Source organism: Diaphorina citri, unplaced genomic scaffold, assembly GCF_000475195.1.
Source record: "Diaphorina citri unplaced genomic scaffold, Diaci psyllid genome assembly version 1.1 scaffold516, whole genome shotgun sequence".
NCBI lineage: Eukaryota > Metazoa > Arthropoda > Insecta > Hemiptera > Psyllidae > Diaphorina > Diaphorina citri.
The window spans coordinates 82212-101142 of NW_007377950.1; the positions used below are offsets into that span (position 1 = coordinate 82212).

An 18931-nucleotide genomic window follows, 5' to 3' on the forward strand; every position below is an offset into this window, starting at 1 on the left:
TACCTAATCAAGTAGGTATCCAATTAAAATTTATTTTGTTCCTTTTTTTTCATAGATGCTTGGGGGCATTTCTGTCTCGCCATCAACATTTCGATAAATGTGTATTTTGTTGTGTTCGTTTCAATTATGTAAAATGTTTTGTGTGTTTTACCTATAAATAAAAAATAAAATAAAATACCTACACTCTTTTTATCAACCGTCCAACACCTAATCACTTAGGTAGGTAATCGAAACACGATACACGAACCAACAAGACCGCATATTAGGTACCTTATGTAGGATCAAAAAAAAAAAAAAAAAAAAAAAAAAAAAAAAAAAAAAAAAAAACAAAAAAATCATACTTTCAAATCAACGGCGTAAAAAAGTAAGAAAGTACATAAAGGTAGGTACCTACCTACTTACACTTTCAAATCAACGGCGTAATGTTTGTAAAAAAATCTGGTGTGAACATCACATGACTTTCCTTATCCTAGGTAGACCCGTTGTAGGGGGGGAGGGGCGGCATTTCGATTTTTGAACAGGGCGCCAAATGAGCTTGATCCGGCCCTGGACTTCATACCAAGAAGAAAAGTATCCGAGTCCACGAACTTATGAAACGGCCCGTGTATCTGGATCAAACTGATATAAACTTTTTTAGATCTTGATTATCGTGTGTGTGTGCGTTTGTACCAGGATATTTGTTGGGACCAAACACAAGTTACTTACCTGGGCTCTTAGGACTGACCAATTTGTTAGGAGGATTTCCGAATGGATTTTTCGGTTTTACCATTCGTAGTTTCCAGTTAGTAGGTCTTTTTCACTGTAAATCTGTAGATTAACTTCAAAAAACTTTAGATAGAATTATAGAAATAACCAAATCATGTCCACAATGAATAACTTGCGAGGTTTGATGAAAAGTTTGTCTCTGGGTTCAGACCAAAAGATGATGGCCATTGTGAGTAGAAATGTCTGGAACACAACGCACCTAGACTCCGAATGGAATTTTCGGTTTTACCGTTCGTAGTTTCCAGTCAGTAGGTCTTTTTCACTGTAAATCTGTAGATTAACTTCAAAAAAACTTTAGATAGAATTATAGAAATAACCAAATCATGTCCACAATGAATAACTTGCAAGGTTTGATGAAAAGTTTGTCTCTGGGTTCAGACCAAAAGATGATGGCCATTGTGAGTAGAAATGTCTGGAACACAACGCACCTAGACCGACCTAACATGAAACAAGACAAGAAGGGCGTGGTCAAGAACTATCGGAGGGTGTTGTTCTATCCAAAAGATCATAATGGGAACCCTGCATACACTGTTGAACCGTTGAAGTACAGAAACCTGGGCGGTAGAGATATAATTTCTGGTGAGTGGAGAGTTTTAATTTCAGTGATGTGGTCCCAAGTCCCAGGTGTGCAATAGTCCTACATACTTGACTCAGCACTTAGGAATTTCATCAGAAATGACCCCCATTTCAATGTAATGTACCTAAGTCCCAGGAAGCCATTGGCTCAGTGATGTTACATGTACAATTATAGTCATATTTGTATGACTTTTTCACCCTATTGTACAACGTACGACTGAGAGACAACGTACAACTAATACTAATACTACTACTACTAATAATAATAATAATAGCCGTTGAAGTACAGAAACCTGGGCGGTAGAGATATAATTTCTGGTGAGTGGAGAGTTTTAATTTCAGTGATGTACCATGTGGTCCCAAGTCCCAGGTGTGCAATAGTCCTACATACTTGACTCAGCACTTAGGAGTTTCATCAGAAATGACCCCCATTTCAATGTAATGTACCTAAGTCCCAGGAAGCCATTGGCTCAGTGATGTTACGTGTACGATTATAGTCATATTTGTATGACTTTTTCAGCCTATTGTACAACGTATGACTGAGAGACAACGTACGACTAATACTAATACTACTACTAATAATAAACTGAATATTAAACAAATTAGATAGGTACATATTAGGTATTTCTTTAACCACAATCAAATAAACTACGGGCTAAAAAATTCCCGGAGGGACAGACCCAGCTTGTTGTGCTCAATCTAGCCCTATGATAACATTGGTCACTGCTCATTTGTGACTGCTTCTTTTTGTAGCAATTTTCCAGTGATGTGGATGTGACTTCTGAGCTAGTACCTACCAAATTTTCTAGGTAGATACATTCATATTTGTAAAATAGTCCATGAAGATTTTCAATGGTTTACATTGAATTTGGGAATAGATACTTGGATTTTTTAAGTAAGTATTGATCAAGTTAATAAATCATCATTTTTATTTTATAAAATGTATTTATATTTCATTACAGGAAGAGTTGTAGTTGCTGGTCTGGGTGGCGGTATCAAAGAAGACATCCATTGGGTGCACGACTTCCGTAGGGGACCCACAGATGACAGCCCTCCTCTAGAAGAGCGAGTCATACAAATCATCCCATCCCCTGCACCAACTGTAAGGACAGCCAATCTAGCTCTCGTAGGAAGTGGGGACTTTCTGAAACTCATTCTGGCCACTGAGAATATGAAGGCAGGAGACATATTGAAAACCTCCATGTTCATTCCCAGAATTCCAGGTGAGACAAAATTGTTGCTTATGGTCAGGGTCACAGAGTTTAAACTCACTTGTGTTTTACTCGTCACCCCCTTTTTCAGGAGTCTGCATTTTTAGATTATTTTACAAATCTTGTTCTGAACATGACTGAAAGATTCATCTTTCTATCTCTCTTCTGTGACAAGTTATGGTCAATTTTGTAAACCCTGTTTGATACAATTTGATTTATACATTGCTCAATACTCGAGTATGGCTATCTATATCTTTATTACCTTCAGGAAAATCTATTTTTAAACTTGTCTTTCTTCACTCGGTTATTTATTATCTACTCTATAGAAAAATAGGTTCATTGATAATTGATAAACTTGACTGTACTGCAGCAAAACTTGACCCTTTGATGGTTCTAGAGTCTGTCCGACCTGGGGTATTTAACCTCGAGGGGTAATCACTTGTTTGAGGGAGTAAAATATTCACTGGTAAGTGAAAACATAGATAATAATAATCAAATAATCATAATATTCTAATGATACTCATAATATTGGATTAGTAATAGTATTATTTAAAATGTCATCTATAATGTTTATTTGTGCAAATAGGAAAACTAGTAATACTGTAATCTTCTAATACTATTCTGAGAAGTAATCAAAAAATATGATTAAGAAGGTTTATGTGACGATCGTTAACACCTTGAAATCAATTTTGTCAGATGTGCGACTATGTGCTTATTGCAGTACTTATTGTCGATATGTTAATGTTATCAAAGTCCTACCAACAATACCATGACCAGAGTCCTACCAACAATACCAAGTCCAAAGTCCTACCAACAGTACCAAGTCCAAAGTCCTACCAACAATACCAAGTCCAAAGACCTACCAACAATTCCATGACCGGAGTCCTACCAACAATACCAAGTCCAAAGTCCTACCAACAGTACCAAGTCCAAAGTCCTACCAACAATACCAAGTCCAAAGACCTACCAACAATTCCATGACCGGAGTCCTACCAACAATACCAAGTCCAAAGTCCTACCAACAGTACCAAGTCCAAAGTCCTACCAACAATACCAAGTCCAAAGACCTACCAACAATTCCATGACCGGAGTCCTACCAACAATACCAAGTCCAAAGTCCTACCAACAGTACCAAGTCCAAAGTCCTACCAACAATACCATGACCAGAGTCCTACCAATAATACCATGTCTAGAGCCCTTTCAACAATACCATGACCAGAGTCCTAACACTTGGTATTGGACTTGGTATTGTTCTTAGGACTTTGGACTTGGTATTGTTGGTAGGACTCTGGTCATGGTATTGTTGGTAGGACTTTGGAGTTGGTATTGTTGGTAGGACTCTGGTCATGGTATTGTTGGTAGGACTTTGGAGTTGGTATTGTTGGTAGGACTCTGGTCATGGTATTGTTGGTAGGACTTTGGAGTTGGTATTGTTGGTAGGACTCTGGTCATGGTATTGTTGGTAGGACTTTGGAGTTGGTATTGTTGGTAGGACTCTGGTCATGGTATTGTTGGTAGGACTTTGGAGTTGGTATTGTTGGTAGGACTCTGGTCATGGTATTGTTGGTAGGACTTTGGAATTGGTATTGTTGGTAGGACTCTAGACATGGTATTGTTGGTAGCACTCTGGTCATGGTATTGTTGGTAGGACTTTGGGCTTGGTATTGTTGGTAGGACTTTGGACTTGGTATTGTTGGTAGGACTCTGGTCATGGTATTGTTGGTAGGACTTTCGACTTGGTATTGGTGGTAGGACTCTGGACTTGGTATTGTTGGTAGGACTCTAGACATGGTATTGTTGGTAGGACTCTGGTCATGGTATTGTTGGTATGACTTTGGACTTGGTATTGTTGGTATGACTCTGGACTTGGTATTGTTGGTAGGACTCTTGTTTTCTCAACAGGAAGTTTTACAAGGAGTATATGAAGAAATCTGATAGGAGTCTCAAAACCAACCCCCGATTCTTCTGGAAATTTGTCAACATGACCAGAAAAACTGATGGCTTCCCTAAGAATATGTTTTTGGGGAACGAAACAAGTAGCAGTGGACAGGAGTCGGCAAACTTGTTTGCCAAATCTTTCTCATCGGCATATATTACGTCAGATGCCTCGGTTCCGGATTATCCATTGCTGGACCGTTTGGATTTTAATGGTGTTTCATTTTCTTCTGTTGAGGTTTTTAGGGCTTTGTCATCCCTGCCTCTTAAATTTTCATCAGGTCCAGACAATGTGCCTCCTTATATTTTGAGAAAGTGCGCTTCCTGTTTAGCTGATCCATTGTCCATTCTGTTTAACAAATCTCTTTTGTCTGGAAAGTTCCCTTCTTCCTGGAAATCAAGTTTCGTTTTTCCCATCCATAAGTCCGGGGATAGATCCAATATTTCGAACTATCGGGGTGTTTGCATCCAGTCGGCAATTCCCAAGGTTTTGGATAAACTTGTGTCTTCCAAACTGTCCTTTGCGTGTAGGCATTTCATTTGTGATCAGCAGCATGGGTTCACTGCCAAAAGGTCGACGTCTACCAATCTGCTCTGTTATCAGCAGGATATTCTGTCTTCCTTTCAGGCCGGGAACGACGTTCATGCCGTTTACACGGATGTGGCCAAGGCATTCGATAGAGTGAATACCGCCTTCCTCATAGCCAAACTCCGATCCTATGGCATAGGTGAATCTTTCTTGACTTGGTTGGAAAGTGCTTTCCATGGTCGTACGCAGCGAGTAAAGATTGGCGATTGTGTGTCTGCATCTATTTGCGTTACTTCGGGAGTAGGTCAAGGTAGCCACTCGGGACCACTTTTCTTCAATGACCTCCCAAATTTTATCCGCCATTCTCGCTTTCAGATGTATGCTGATGATGTTAAGATGTACAGATCTGTTTCTGATTTCGAAGATTGCACTCTTCTCCAACAAGATCTGGATTCATTTTATCGGTGGTTGAACTTCAACGGTTTGCAGCTGACACTTCACAAGTGTGCTTTAATTTATTTCTCTAGACGCAGAGAGGCGGTGACGTATCAATATCATCTCGATTCTCAGCCGCTCAATCAGGTTGATGTCATCAAAGACCTGGGCGTACTTCTTGACTCCAAACTTTCTTTCTCGGTTCATATTGAAAATTTATGTATGCGCTCACATCGTTTGTTGGGCTATGTCTTCAGGAGTTCGAAGGGCCTTTCATTTAACTCGTTTAAACTTCTCTATTTGTCTCTTGTCCGTTCCCTTTTGGAATATGCCTGCGTTATCTGGTCACCCTATTATAATGTCTATGATGACATGTTGGACAGGGTCCCGGTCAATTTCTTGGTCGCAGGTTTTTTACCACCACCAGACGCGCCAGTAGGTTTTTGAGAAGCATTTGAATCATAAGAAGATTCCATGATGAAGTTGGGCAGCAATCGACCTTCAAAAATCTTTATAAAAGATCCCTGAGGCCTTGCAGCATCCGTTTCCACCAGAGGCCACTGGTCAGCAGGAATGACAATGTGGAACGAGGCGTAGGACGAGTGCTTTGTCTTCATCTTGCTGCACTTGACCGATGTAAGTCCCTATGACATGTTGGACAGGGTCCCGGTCAATTTCTTGGTCGCAGGTTTTTTACCACCACCAGACGCGCCAGTAGGTTTTTGAGAAGCATTTGAATCATAAGATTCCATGATGAAGTTGGGCAGCAGTCGACCTTCAAAAATCTTTATAAAAGATCCCTGAGGCCATGCAGCATCCGTTTCCACCAGAGGGCACTGGTCAGCAGGAATGACAATGTGGAACGAGGCGTAGGACGAGTGCTTTGTCTTCATCTTGCTGCACTTGACCGATGTAAGTCCCTCAGCACCAGACATCAAATCTCGCGCGAAGGCAGGCCTCAGCAGACACATTGGGATCGATGCGACTTGCAAAGTAGAATAGAATATACCTTGTTTATCCTGCCAGAATGAGACTGAAAAGTCCCTTTACTCCCGCAGTCTAAACAAGGTCTTATATATTTCATAGGTAAAGTTTACAAATAAGTATATAAACCTTGCTTAACTTCAAAAAAAAAAGTACCGAGTGTACTTTGTAGGCACAACAGATGGGACAGCGGCACTCTCCCTTGAACCCATGAATGAAACAGAACTCCGCTCACCTTGCTTCCGCTTCACATGCTTCCCTCCAACCAGATCAGCAAGACTGGAACTTGCGCCTGAACTTGCCTCCTTGGAGCGTGTTAAAGCAGCTAACTTCTCATTAAGAAGAGAGATCAACTGCTCCTGCTCCAATACCCGCTTCTCCAACTGCAAAACATAACTCCTATACGAGTCACTTTGCTCCGCAACAGAAGTCATCGCAATGAAAACGAGTCGCACGAGTGAACTTGCCTCCTTGGAGCGTGTTAAAGCAGCTAACTTCTCATTAAGAAGAGAAATCAACTGGTCCTGCTCCAACACCCGCTTCTCCAACTGCAAAACATAACTCCTATACGAGTCACTTTGCTCCGCAACAGAAGTCATCGCAATGAAAACGAGTCGCACGAGAAAATAATGTGCACCAAGTTCAGAGCCAATCAATTTCAATTCAATTCAATTTTATTTTATTGTGATTGTTACAACATTATACACAATTTACAATTTTACAATATTACATTTAGGTTTTCTATAAATATTTATGTAAAAAAAAGATGATCGGTCAGGTACAGATAGTAGGTACCACCTCCACAACACAGGGACCCAGCGTCACACAGCTACCAAGTGTTTCAAGGTCAAATTTTGATATAAACTGACAGGGGGACTGGTAGATATAAATGTATACGTAAATACACAAACACAAAGTAGGTACGAGAACGATTAAACAAAGAAAAAAAATATATCACAATGTAACTTTTATATTACTTCTCCGATTAGAAAAGTAATGACATTTTCAGAATCAGCGAAGAAAATTAACTAAGAACAATATTACGAATGAAAATTTTACGGATTATTTACATTAAAAGCATTAAAATAATACAGAGAAACAGAGAACGATGCGATACGTTTGACAGTTGACAGTAAATATAGAGGGCTTCTTTCTTCTGAAAGTAGGTATTCAGTATGGCGAGGTCTGATGCCAGTGCAAAATCGAGTATTTTGGTTCCCTCCTCGTTCTCAGTTCCTGTTCCCCAGATTCCTCTTATTCTCTCAGTTTCTTCTGTATTCCCTTTTCCGATATGTCCATTGAGATCACCTCCAAAGATTATCCGCTCGTTACTTGGTATACTCGTCACTTCCTGTTCTACTTCTCTCCAGAATGCCTCCTTTTCTTCATCATCACACCCGACCTGTGGAGCATATGTATTGGTAGAACTCTGGTCATGGTATTGTTGGTAGGACTCTAGACATGGTATTGTTGGTAGAACTCTGGTCATGGTATTGTTGGTAGGACTCTAGACATGGTATTGTTGGTAGAACTCTGGTCATGGTATTGTTGGTAGGACTCTAGACATGGTATTGTTGGTAGAACTCTGGTCATGGTATTGTTGGTAGGACTCTAGACATGGTATTGTTGGTAGAACTCTGGTCATGGTATTGTTGGTAGGACTCTAGACATGGTATTGTTGGTAGAACTCTGGTCATGGTATTGTTGGTAGGACTCTAGACATGGTATTGTTGGTAGAACTCTGGTCATGGTATTGTTGGTAGGACTCTAGACATGGTATTGTTGGTAGAACTCTGGTCATGGTATTGTTGGTAGGACTCTAGACATGGTATTGTTGGTAGAACTCTGGTCATGGTATTGTTGGTAGGACTCTAGACATGGTATTGTTGGTAGAACTCTGGTCATGGTATTGTTGGTAGGACTCTAGACATGGTATTGTTGGTAGAACTCTGGTCATGGTATTGTTGGTAGGACTCTAGACATGGTATTGTTGGTAGAACTCTGGTCATGGTATTGTTGGTAGGACTCTAGACATGGTATTGTTGGTAGAACTCTGGTCATGGTATTGTTGGTAGGACTCTAGACATGGTATTGTTGGTAGAACTCTGGTCATGGTATTGTTGGTAGGACTCTAGACATGGTATTGTTGGTAGAACTCTGGTCATGGTATTGTTGGTAGGACTCTAGACATGGTATTGTTGGTAGAACTCTGGTCATGGTATTGTTGGTAGGACTCTAGACATGGTATTGTTGGTAGAACTCTGGTCATGGTATTGTTGGTAGGACTCTAGACATGGTATTGTTGGTAGAACTCTGGTCATGGTATTGTTGGTAGGACTCTAGACATGGTATTGTTGGTAGAACTCTGGTCATGGTATTGTTGGTAGGACTCTAGACATGGTATTGTTGGTAGAACTCTGGTCATGGTATTGTTGGTAGGACTCTAGACATGGTATTGTTGGTAGAACTCTGGTCATGGTATTGTTGGTAGGACTCTAGACATGGTATTGTTGGTAGAACTCTGGTCATGGTATTGTTGGTAGGACTCTAGACATGGTATTGTTGGTAGAACTCTGGTCATGGTATTGTTGGTAGGACTCTAGACATGGTATTGTTGGTGGGACTTTGGACTTCGTATTGTTGGTAGGACTCTAGACATGGTATTGTTGGTAAGAATCTGGTCATGGTATTGTTGGTTGGACTTTGGACTTGGTATTGTTGGTAGGACCCTGGTCATGGTATTGTTGGTAGGACTTTGGACTTGGTATTGTTAGTAGGACTCTAGAGATGGTATTGTTGGTATGACTTTGGACTTGGTATTGTTGGTAGGACTTTGGACTTGGTATTGTTGGTAGGACTCTGGTCATGGTAATGTTGGTAGGACTTTGGACTTGGTATTGTTGGTAGGACCCTGGGCATGGTAATGTTGGTAGCACTCTGGTCATGGTATTGTTGGTTGGACTTTGGACTTGGTATTGTTGGTAGGACTTTGGACTTGGTATTGTTGGTAGGACTCTAATCATGGTATTGTTGGTAGCACTCTGGTCATGGTATTGTTGGTTGGACTTTGGACTTGGTATTGTTGGTAGGACTCTAATCATGGTATTGTTGGTAGGACTCTGGTCATGGTATTGTTGGTAGAACTCTGGTCATGGTATTGTTGGTAGGACTCTAGACATGGTATTGTTGGTAGGACTCTAGACATGGTATTGTTGGTAGGACTCTAGATATGGTATTGTTGGTAGGACTCTAGACATGGTATTGTTGGTAGGACTCTAGACTTGGTATTGTTGGTAGAACTCTGGTCATGGTATTGTTGGTAGAACTCTGGTCATGGTATTGTTGGTAGGACTCTAGACATGGTATTGTTGGTAGGACTCTAGACATGGTATTGTTGGTAGAACTCTGGTCATGGTATTGTTGGTAGGACTCTAGACATGGTATTGTTGGTAGGACTCTAGACATGGTATTGTTGGTAGGACTCTAGACATGGTATTGTTGGTAGGACTCTAGACATGGTATTGTTGGTAGGACTCTAGACATGGTATTGTTGGTAGGACTCTAGACATGGTATTGTTGGTAGGACTCTAGACATGGTATTGTTGGTAGGACTCTAGACATGGTATTGTTGACCAGAGTTCTACCAACAATACCATGACCAGAGTCCTACCAACAATACCATGACCAGAGTTCTACCAACAATACCAAGTCTAGAGTCCTACCAACAATACCATGACCAGAGTTCTACCAACAATACCATGTCTAGAGTCCTACCAACAATACCATGTCTAGAGTCCTACCAACAATACCATGACCAGAGTCCTACCATGACCAGAGTTCTACCAACAATACCATGTCTAGAGTCCTACCAACAATACCAAGTCTAGAGTCCTACCAACAATACCATGTCTAGAGTCCTACCAACAATACCAAGTCTAGAGTCCTACCAACAATACCAAGTCTAGAGTCCTACCAACAATACCAAGTCCGAAGTCCTACCAAACAATACCATGAACAGTGTCCTACCAACAATACCATGACCAGAGTCCTACCAACAATACCATGACCAGAGTTCTACCAACAATACCAAGTCTAGAGTCCTACCAACAATACCAAGTCTAGAGTCCTACCAACAATACCAAGTCTAGAGTACTACCAACAATACCAAGTCTAGAGTCCTACCAACAATATCAAGTCCAAAGTCCTACCAACAATACCATGATTAGAGTCCTACCAAACAATACCATGAACAGTGTCCTACCAACAATATCATGACCAGAGTCCTACCAACAATACCATGCCCAGGGTCCTACCAACAATACCATGATTAGAGTCCTACCAACAATACCAAGTCCAAAGTCCTACCAACAATACCATGACCAGAATCCTACCAAAAATACCAAGTCCAAGGTTCTACCAACAATACCAAGTCCAAAGTCCTACCAACAATACCAAGTCTAGAGTCCTACCAACAATACCAAGTCCAAAGTCCTACCAACAATAACATGATTAGAGTCCTACCAAACAATACCATGAACAGTGTCCTACCAACAATACCAAGTCCAAAGACCTACCAACAATTCCATGACCGGAGTCCTACCAACAATACCAAGTCCAAAGTCATACCAACAATACCATGTCTAGAGTCCTACCAACAATACCATCTCTAGAGTCCTACCAACAATACCAAGTCCAAAGTCCTACCAACAATACCATGACCAGAGTCCTACCAACAATATCAAGTCCAAAGTCCAACCAACAATACCATGACCAGATTCTTACCAACAATACCATGTCTAGAGTCCTACCAACAATACGAAGTCCAAAGTCCTACCAACAAAACCAAGTCCAAATCAAAAACCATCAGTTACCAAAGTGGGTATCGATGGTGATGACTTTGTTATGATCAATTATCTTTGTTGGAATATGTTGCTCAGGGAAACTACTGTAGCTCCGTAAAAAAAAGATGATCGGTCAGGTACAGATAGTAGGTACCACCTCCACAACACAGGGACCCAGCGTCACACAGCTACCAAGTGTTTCAAGGTCAAATTTTGGATCATGGTGTTTGGTTTGTTCTTTTAATTCAACTTCTTTTTTATCAAGTTCTTTTTTTAGACTCGATTTTTCCTCGTACAAACGAACGTATTTTTCTGTCAGATCAAACAATTCTTGTTCATAGCGATTGGTAATTTCAATTAACTTATGATCGCTACTATAAAGCCGATTACTTGACCGTTTGCTTTTAAAAACTTCCGACTTGAAGTCATTCTCTGTGTCTGCCAGTGAGTCATTCTCTGTTTGATCCGTTACAATAAGATCTATTTGTAAACTATGATTTTCATCTTCGATCATGGAATTGCTGTGTATGCTGTCGATTATGGAATATTGTGTAGCATTTGATCCACCTTCTATTATCTCATATTGTGTGAGTGTTGATTCAGTTTTAAGCATCTCACATTGTGTGTATTTTGATTCAGTTTCAAGAATTTCATAGTGTGTATATTTTGATTCTGATTCAATTATCTCACATTGTGTGTATTTTGATTCAGTTTCAGGAATTTCATAGTGTGTACATTTTAATTCTGATTCAATTCTTGATTCTGATTCAATTATCTGACATTGTGTGGATTTTGATTCAGTTTCAAGAATATCATATTGTGTATATGTTGATTCAATTTCAAGAATCTCATTTTGTGTATATTTTGATTCTGATTCAATTCTATCACATTGTGTGTATTTTGGTTCAGTTTCAATAATTTCGTAAGAATTACATAGTGTGTATATTTTGATTCTGATTCACTTATCTCACATTGTGTGTATTTTGATTCAGTTTCAAGAATCTCATACTGTGTACATTTTAATTCTGATTCAATTCTTGATTCTGATTCAATTATCTCACATTGTATGGATTTTGATTCAGTTTCAAGAATCTCATATTGTGTATATGTTGATTCAGTTTCAAGAATCTCATATTGTGTGTATTTTGATTCAGTCTCAAGAATCTCATTTTGTGTATATTCTGATTCAATTCTATCACATTGTGTGTATTTTGGTTCAGTTTCAATAATTTCGTATTGTGTGTATTTTGGCTGAGTTTCAATAATCTGCTTTCGTTGTTCTTCCAATGAAGTTTCGAGAATCAGAATTCGGTCTCTCAGTTCTTTAATATTTTTTTCTTTCTCGTCTAATGTCAGTCGTAACTTTTCAAGTTCTTGACAATGTTTTCTGACGTTATATTCCGAAAGTAAAATTTTCCATTTTACTTCAAAGTTTAGTTCGGTAACCTTTTCTACCATTACTTTTACTCTTGATTCTCTTCTTTCCAACGCGACTCGTAAATTGTCCTTTTCTTCAAGAAGTTTTTGACTTTTCTCTTTCAAATGTTTTATTTCGGAATCTACTTTATTCTTTTCAGAATCAAAGAGCTCGATTTTCTCCCGTAGGTCACGATTTTCTTGGCGTTGTTTTTCAATAATGATTTTTTGTTTTTGTAAATCATCTTGTTCTTGTTCAGAATGCTCCTCTGTCCTCTTTCAAATGTTTTATTTCGGAATCTACTTTATTCTTTTCAGAATCAAAGAGCTCGATTTTCTCCAGTAGGTCACGATTTTCTTGGCGTTGTTTTTCAATAATGATTTTTTGTTTTTGTAAATCATCTTGTTCTTGTTCAGAATGCTCCTCTGTTTGTGATTGGTTATCTTTGAACATTTTACTGACAAATGTGCTATCATCATGACTAAAAGCAACTTCGTCTTCAACTTGTATCGTATTAGTGACACCTGGAATTTGTCTATGCTCAGAGAGTTGGTTCATCAGCTTTAACTGTTCAAATAAATTGTCTCGATCTGTTTGAACTTCATCTAATCTTTTCCGTAACGTTTTATTTTCAAGAGTTTCTTGCTGCCAAACTTTCTGTAAACACTTAACTTTATGTGAGTAGTTCTCTTTGAGAACAGCAGTTACTCGAATAAATTCATTCTTCACCGTGTCAAATGAAGATTGAAACCCTTCCTTCATATGCTTCTCGAAATCTCTTTCGTTTTTGAGTTCCTCTATTTGGAGTTTCAATTCATCACAATTGCTCATTACGTCATTATTGATCTTCTCAAGTTCTTCCAAAGCTGCTTTCATTTTATCTCTATCATTGATGATGTCAGATAAAACAACGTTTTCTTGTAAATCTTTTGTTTGAGATTCAGCATCTTTACACAAGCCTTCCTTATTGGGAGAAGTCTTTTTAAGTTTTGAGATCAGTAAATTTTGGTTCGTTACAAGTTGCTGCAGATAGAGAATTTCAGGGTTTTCTATCAGTGTCACTGGTTCAGTGTGGTACTTGGGATATACAGCATTCTGTAAGATTTGCTTTTTCCAAGTGGGTTGTATGTTGCTGTCGGGTGGTTTGCTCGTAGATGACTGGAAATGATTCCCGAAAAGAAATTTGCGTACAAAACTATGCATGGTTATTTCGAATAGATAAATAAAATTGAAATTTAATAAAATTTGAATTTTCCTATGCACCTATTTATTCGTGGAAGTTTAAAAATCAGAGTAGTGATACTGACTGTTTAGTGAAGGAGATTTACCTATATGGCCAAAAATATTTTAATCAAGAATTTTTTTTTATTGTAAGGTACCCATGTATTCAGGTTTGGTACCCCTCTTCGAGCTCCATTTTTCTTCTTTACCGTACGTCAGACTCCGAAAAATTGGGGTCGAGGGAGCCCGGCCACCCCCCTCCCCCACTTCGAGCTTCATTTTTAGTCCGTCCTTCCTTTATTATTACTAATAATAAAAGGTATAGTGGACGGACTATTGTATTCGCTTCGGTGTCTTCACTCTGTCGGTCGGTCGGTCTGTCTGTCCCCATAGAAGGACTTATCCAAACCTGGTCGACCTACATATCAAATTAAAGGTCTTTTTATCAGGAACACGAAAATGGTGGTGCAAACTTGGAAAAGAAAATGTAAAATAAGGTTGGCCAACCTGAAAGGAAAATGTAAAATAAGGTTGGCCAACCTGAAAGGAAAATGTAAATCGATGTTGGACAACCTGAAACATATCGCATAGCAATGTGTAGAATCTAGGAAATATGAAATCCTACAGAGAATAAAAAGGTTTGAATATATGACTTTATTTATTTTTTAGTCCGTCCTTCCTTTATTATTACAATAGTAATAAAAAGGTATAAGGGACGGACTATTGTATTCGCTTCGGTGTCTGTCACTCTCGGAGGTTTCATGTCTCACATGAATCCTACCGTATTTGAAAAAAATGTTTTGTTTACGTCTGACTGTAACAACAACGCTTGAGTTTCATGTGGGACATGAATCCTACCGTAAGAGCGATTCTGGTGAAATTGATTCTGTACGCAAAAGGCTAAGATCTAGTGAAAAAGCGGTGTAAAGTGAGTAAGGCTGGTGTTTTACGGTCGAGTGTACTGGCGGGCGGAAAACACTGCCTTTACATCTCAAGCCAATAAATTATACCGGTATTACCAATATACCAATTTATTATGACGGTTTCACCGACGTATTATACCAATTTTCCACCGGTTTGAACGGTGCTTTAGGTCTGTTGAACCTCCTCATTTATTTGGGAGGGAGGTGGTACCTATGAAACAACATAATATCAGAAGGAACATTTTAATTTGATTACATTGACCACTTCTCTATTTTTTTTTTTTTTTTTTTTTTTTAAGAGGTTTGACAGAGGGAACTGTAACTCTAGGGTCTTATCGTCCCGAAATCGGAGAGAGAAGGAAGACAGGATAGGAGAAAGCCAGCCGTTCCGAGAACGAACATTATCCCATCAGGATAAAATCCGCCCCGGGCGGGAATCGAACCCGCGGCCTAGCGCTTACGAGGCAGACGCACTACCAACTAAGCTAACTAGGCTGGCTGTCTACTTTTAACATTACTCTAAAGTCTAATTAATAGAGGAAAAGTTAGAAATCTTCTGAATATTGTAATGTTTCCTTGTAGACTGAACAAAATGGATTACAATGGGAACAAACACATTTTCACCTCTGTGCTTGGAATACAGGGTGTACTCACCCTTGTGAGGACAACTGAGTAGTTATTTAATCAAGTAAAATCCAGTGATAGTAGTACAGTTTATTTAGGCACATTTTTTTTTTTTCTTTCTTTTTCAAGAACTTTTTAGATCTGGCTGGATCATTAAAGGAGGTAGTGGTGTTTTTTTTTTTTTTTTTTTTTTTTTAAGGGGCTTTCTCATTTTGTGTATATTTTGATTCTGATTCAATTCTATCACATTGTGTGTATTTTGGTTCAGTTTCAATAATTTCGTACAGGTTGCATTTCAAATCCAGAGCATATTAATGACGAAGTAGGTTCACCCAACAGAATGCGAGAGTTAGGTAATAGACCTCGATCTGGTCTTTGGCAGAGGAAGAAAGGAACGGACGGGCGCAAAATTCGACCCCTACCCCCTCTCAAGGTAAGAACGAGAGCCGAGAATCGAACTGGGGATCTCCGGAGTACAAGCTGACTGTGACAGCGGAGGTCTTATATCGTCCCGAAATCGAAAAGAAAATAAGGAAATGTTCGGAGAAATTCAGTCGTTCCGAGAACGAACCTTGTCTGTTTAGGATAAATTTCGCCCCGGGCGGGGAATCGAACCCGCGATCTAGCGCTTACAAGGCAGGCGATATTTTAACAAAAATGGGGAAAAATGCCATGAGAAGCCTAATAAAGAGGCTTATTTTGCCATACATGTTGGCTTTTTTTTTAAAGAGGTATGAGGGAACTGTAACTGCTATGGTCTTATCGTCCCGAAATCGAAGAGAGAAGGAAGACAGGATAGGAGAAAGCCAGCCGTTCCGAGAGCAGGGTCCTACCAACAATAGCATGTCTAGAGTCCTACCAACAATACCATGTCTAGAGTCCTACCAACAATACCATGTCTAGAGTCCTACCAACAATACCATGTCTAGAGTCCTACCAACAATACCATGTCTAGAGTTCTACCAACAATACCATGTCTAGAGTCCTACCAACAATACCATGTCTAGAGTCCTACCAACAATACCATGACCAGAGTCCTACTCATGCTATTGTTGGTAGGACCCTGGGCATGACTCTAGAGATGGTATTGTTGGTATGACTCTGGTCATGCTATTGTTGGTAGGGCTCTTTTCTTTTTCTTGTGTAAGAGATGCAATCTCATATTCAGCATTGCTCACTTTGGCTTGAGTTATTTCAACTTTGTCGTTTAGTTGTTTTATCAACAAGTTTTGCTCCAAAATTTTTCCTCTCATTTCCTCTGCAATACTTTTGTTCTCTTCCTCTGTTTGCCGCTGGACTTCGATTTCTTTCTCTAGTATTTCAATAGTTTCCACGTAACTATTTATGTCTTGTGTTTGTTCTTCTCTTCCTCTGTTTGCCGCTGGACTTCGATTTCTTTCTCTAGTATTTCAATAGTTTCCACGTAACTATTTATGTCTTGTGTTTGTTGTTCTCTTCCTCTGCCGCTGGACTTCGATTTCTTTCTCTAGTTTTTCAATAGTTTCCACGTAACTATTTATGTCTTGTGTTTGTTCTTTTAATTCACATTCTTTTTTATCAAGTTCTCTTTTTAGTCTCGATTCGGCCTCGCGCAAACAATCATATTTTTCTTGCAAACAATCATATTTTCCTTGCAAACAATCATATTTTTGTTTCAGACTGAGAGCATCTAGTTCATAGCGTTTGATTTGTTCTTTGTTTAGGCTTGATTTGTGCTTGTTCAAAAAATTATAGTTTTCTCCTTTCAGACTGAGAGCATCTAGTTCATAGCGTTTGATTTGTTCTTTGTTTAGGCTTGATTTGTGCTTGTTCAAAAAATTATAGTTTTCTCTTGCAAACAATCATATTTTACTTTCAGACTGAGAGCATCTAGTTCATAGCGTTTGATTTGTTCTTTGTTTAGGCTTGATTTGTGCTTGTTCAAAAAATTATAGTTTTCGAGACAGAGAGAAAATGAGTGTGACTACAAAAGTCTACTTTTGATATTACTCTGAAGTATAATGGTGGATTTCACCAATGATCTAATGAGAGATTTCACTAATGGGAGAATTTTCAATCATCCACAAAGGAGTTTTTAACCATCCAAATGGGAGTTTTAAAAAAAAACTCCCTTTTGGATCATTAAAAACTTACTTTTTGATCATTAAAAACTACTTTTTGGATTATTAAAAATTCTTCCATTAGTGAAATCTCTCATTAAGTCATTGGTGAAATCCACCATTAGTAATAGAGAAAATAGAAGAAACACAAAAATGTTGTGTTGAGAAATTTCCCTGCCAACAAGTAGTTGGTAAGTTTTTTTTTCCATTAGGCGCTTTAACACTTGCGTGTCGTTCGCGCCGATCCCTTTCGGGTTATATGTATCTTAGTGAGTCAAATTAACTTTATTTAAAGTTAATTATAACTTTATTTTGATTTTTTTTCTTTCTTCTTGAGGTTTGATAGAGAAAACTGTAACTGCTAAGGTCTTATCGTTCCGAAATCGAAGATAAAAGGAAGACAGGGTAGGAGAAAGCCAGCCGTTCCGAGGACGAACATTATCCCATCAGGATAAAATCCGCCCCGGGCGGGAATCGAACCCGCGGCCTAGCGCTTACGAGGCAGACGCACTACCAACTAAGCTAACTAGGCTGGCTAATCCTTCTTCCCTCTCTCCTCCTTTTCCCCCTCTCTCTCTCTCTCTCTCTCTCTCTCTCTCTCTCCAAGCTATCTCCCTTGACATTGACGAATCCAGAATAGCAGGGTTTTAGCTTCTCTCTTCCTTCTGTCCTATCCTCTTTAAGTCAGCAAGGCTCTTGCTTGGAACAGACACATCCTATTTAAAGCGGGGCCCGCCCCTTAGCTTGGGCGCTAGATCGCGAATGTTCCGTCCGCTATAAAATTGTTTTTACCCCTTTTTCGGTACTCTTCGGATTATTCTTCGGATTATTTCTCCGAATAAAACGGTATGTACAACCGAATAAAATGGGTAAAATGCCTTTTTACTGGGGAGAGTTTTGGGACACGGCCAAAACAAGAGTCCAACAGTTGTTCTAGGCGGGGGATCTGTGCAAGGTCAACTGATATGGCTCAGAGCCTTAGTTTTGGTTTCGGTAGGCATTCTGGTGACCAGAGCCGACCGTACGTACAACCGAATAAAATGGGTAAAATGCCTTTTTACTGGGGAGAGTTTTGGTGGGACACGGCCAAAACAAGAGTCCAACAGTTGTTCCAGGCGGGGGATCTGTGCAAGGTCAACTGATATGGCTCAGAGCCTTAGTTTTGGTTTCGGTAGGCATTCTGGTGACCAGAGCCGACCGTGCTCCTTGGAGACATACTCTTCTTTGAGTCCTTCGACTCTCTCCTCCTTCTCCTTAACCCGCGAAAGTTATCATTCGACTGTGGCTCCGACTTTATAACTCTATTTTCAACTGAGTGTTCCGACTTTATAATACAACCTACTCTAAACTACTGCTCAGATTTTATAATTT

The 18931-nt window shown here is 39.4% G+C and overlaps 1 protein-coding gene across 1 annotated transcript in view; it reads left to right on the plus strand.

Annotated features, from left to right (window-relative positions):
* Positions 1–976: 976 nt before the first annotated feature.
* The window catches only part of LOC103509635 (39S ribosomal protein L2, mitochondrial-like), a 19687-nt gene continuing 1732 nt past the window's right edge, over positions 977–18931 (plus strand). Inside the window, exons 1-4 of the mRNA XM_026823927.1 lie at positions 977–1344; positions 2304–2626; positions 4960–5215; positions 15749–15894. Of these exons, the coding sequence (XP_026679728.1) occupies positions 1089–1344; positions 2304–2626; positions 4960–5215; positions 15749–15894 (981 nt within the window). The 5' untranslated portion in view covers positions 977–1088. The remainder of the gene's footprint in view (positions 1345–2303; positions 2627–4959; positions 5216–15748; positions 15895–18931) is intronic.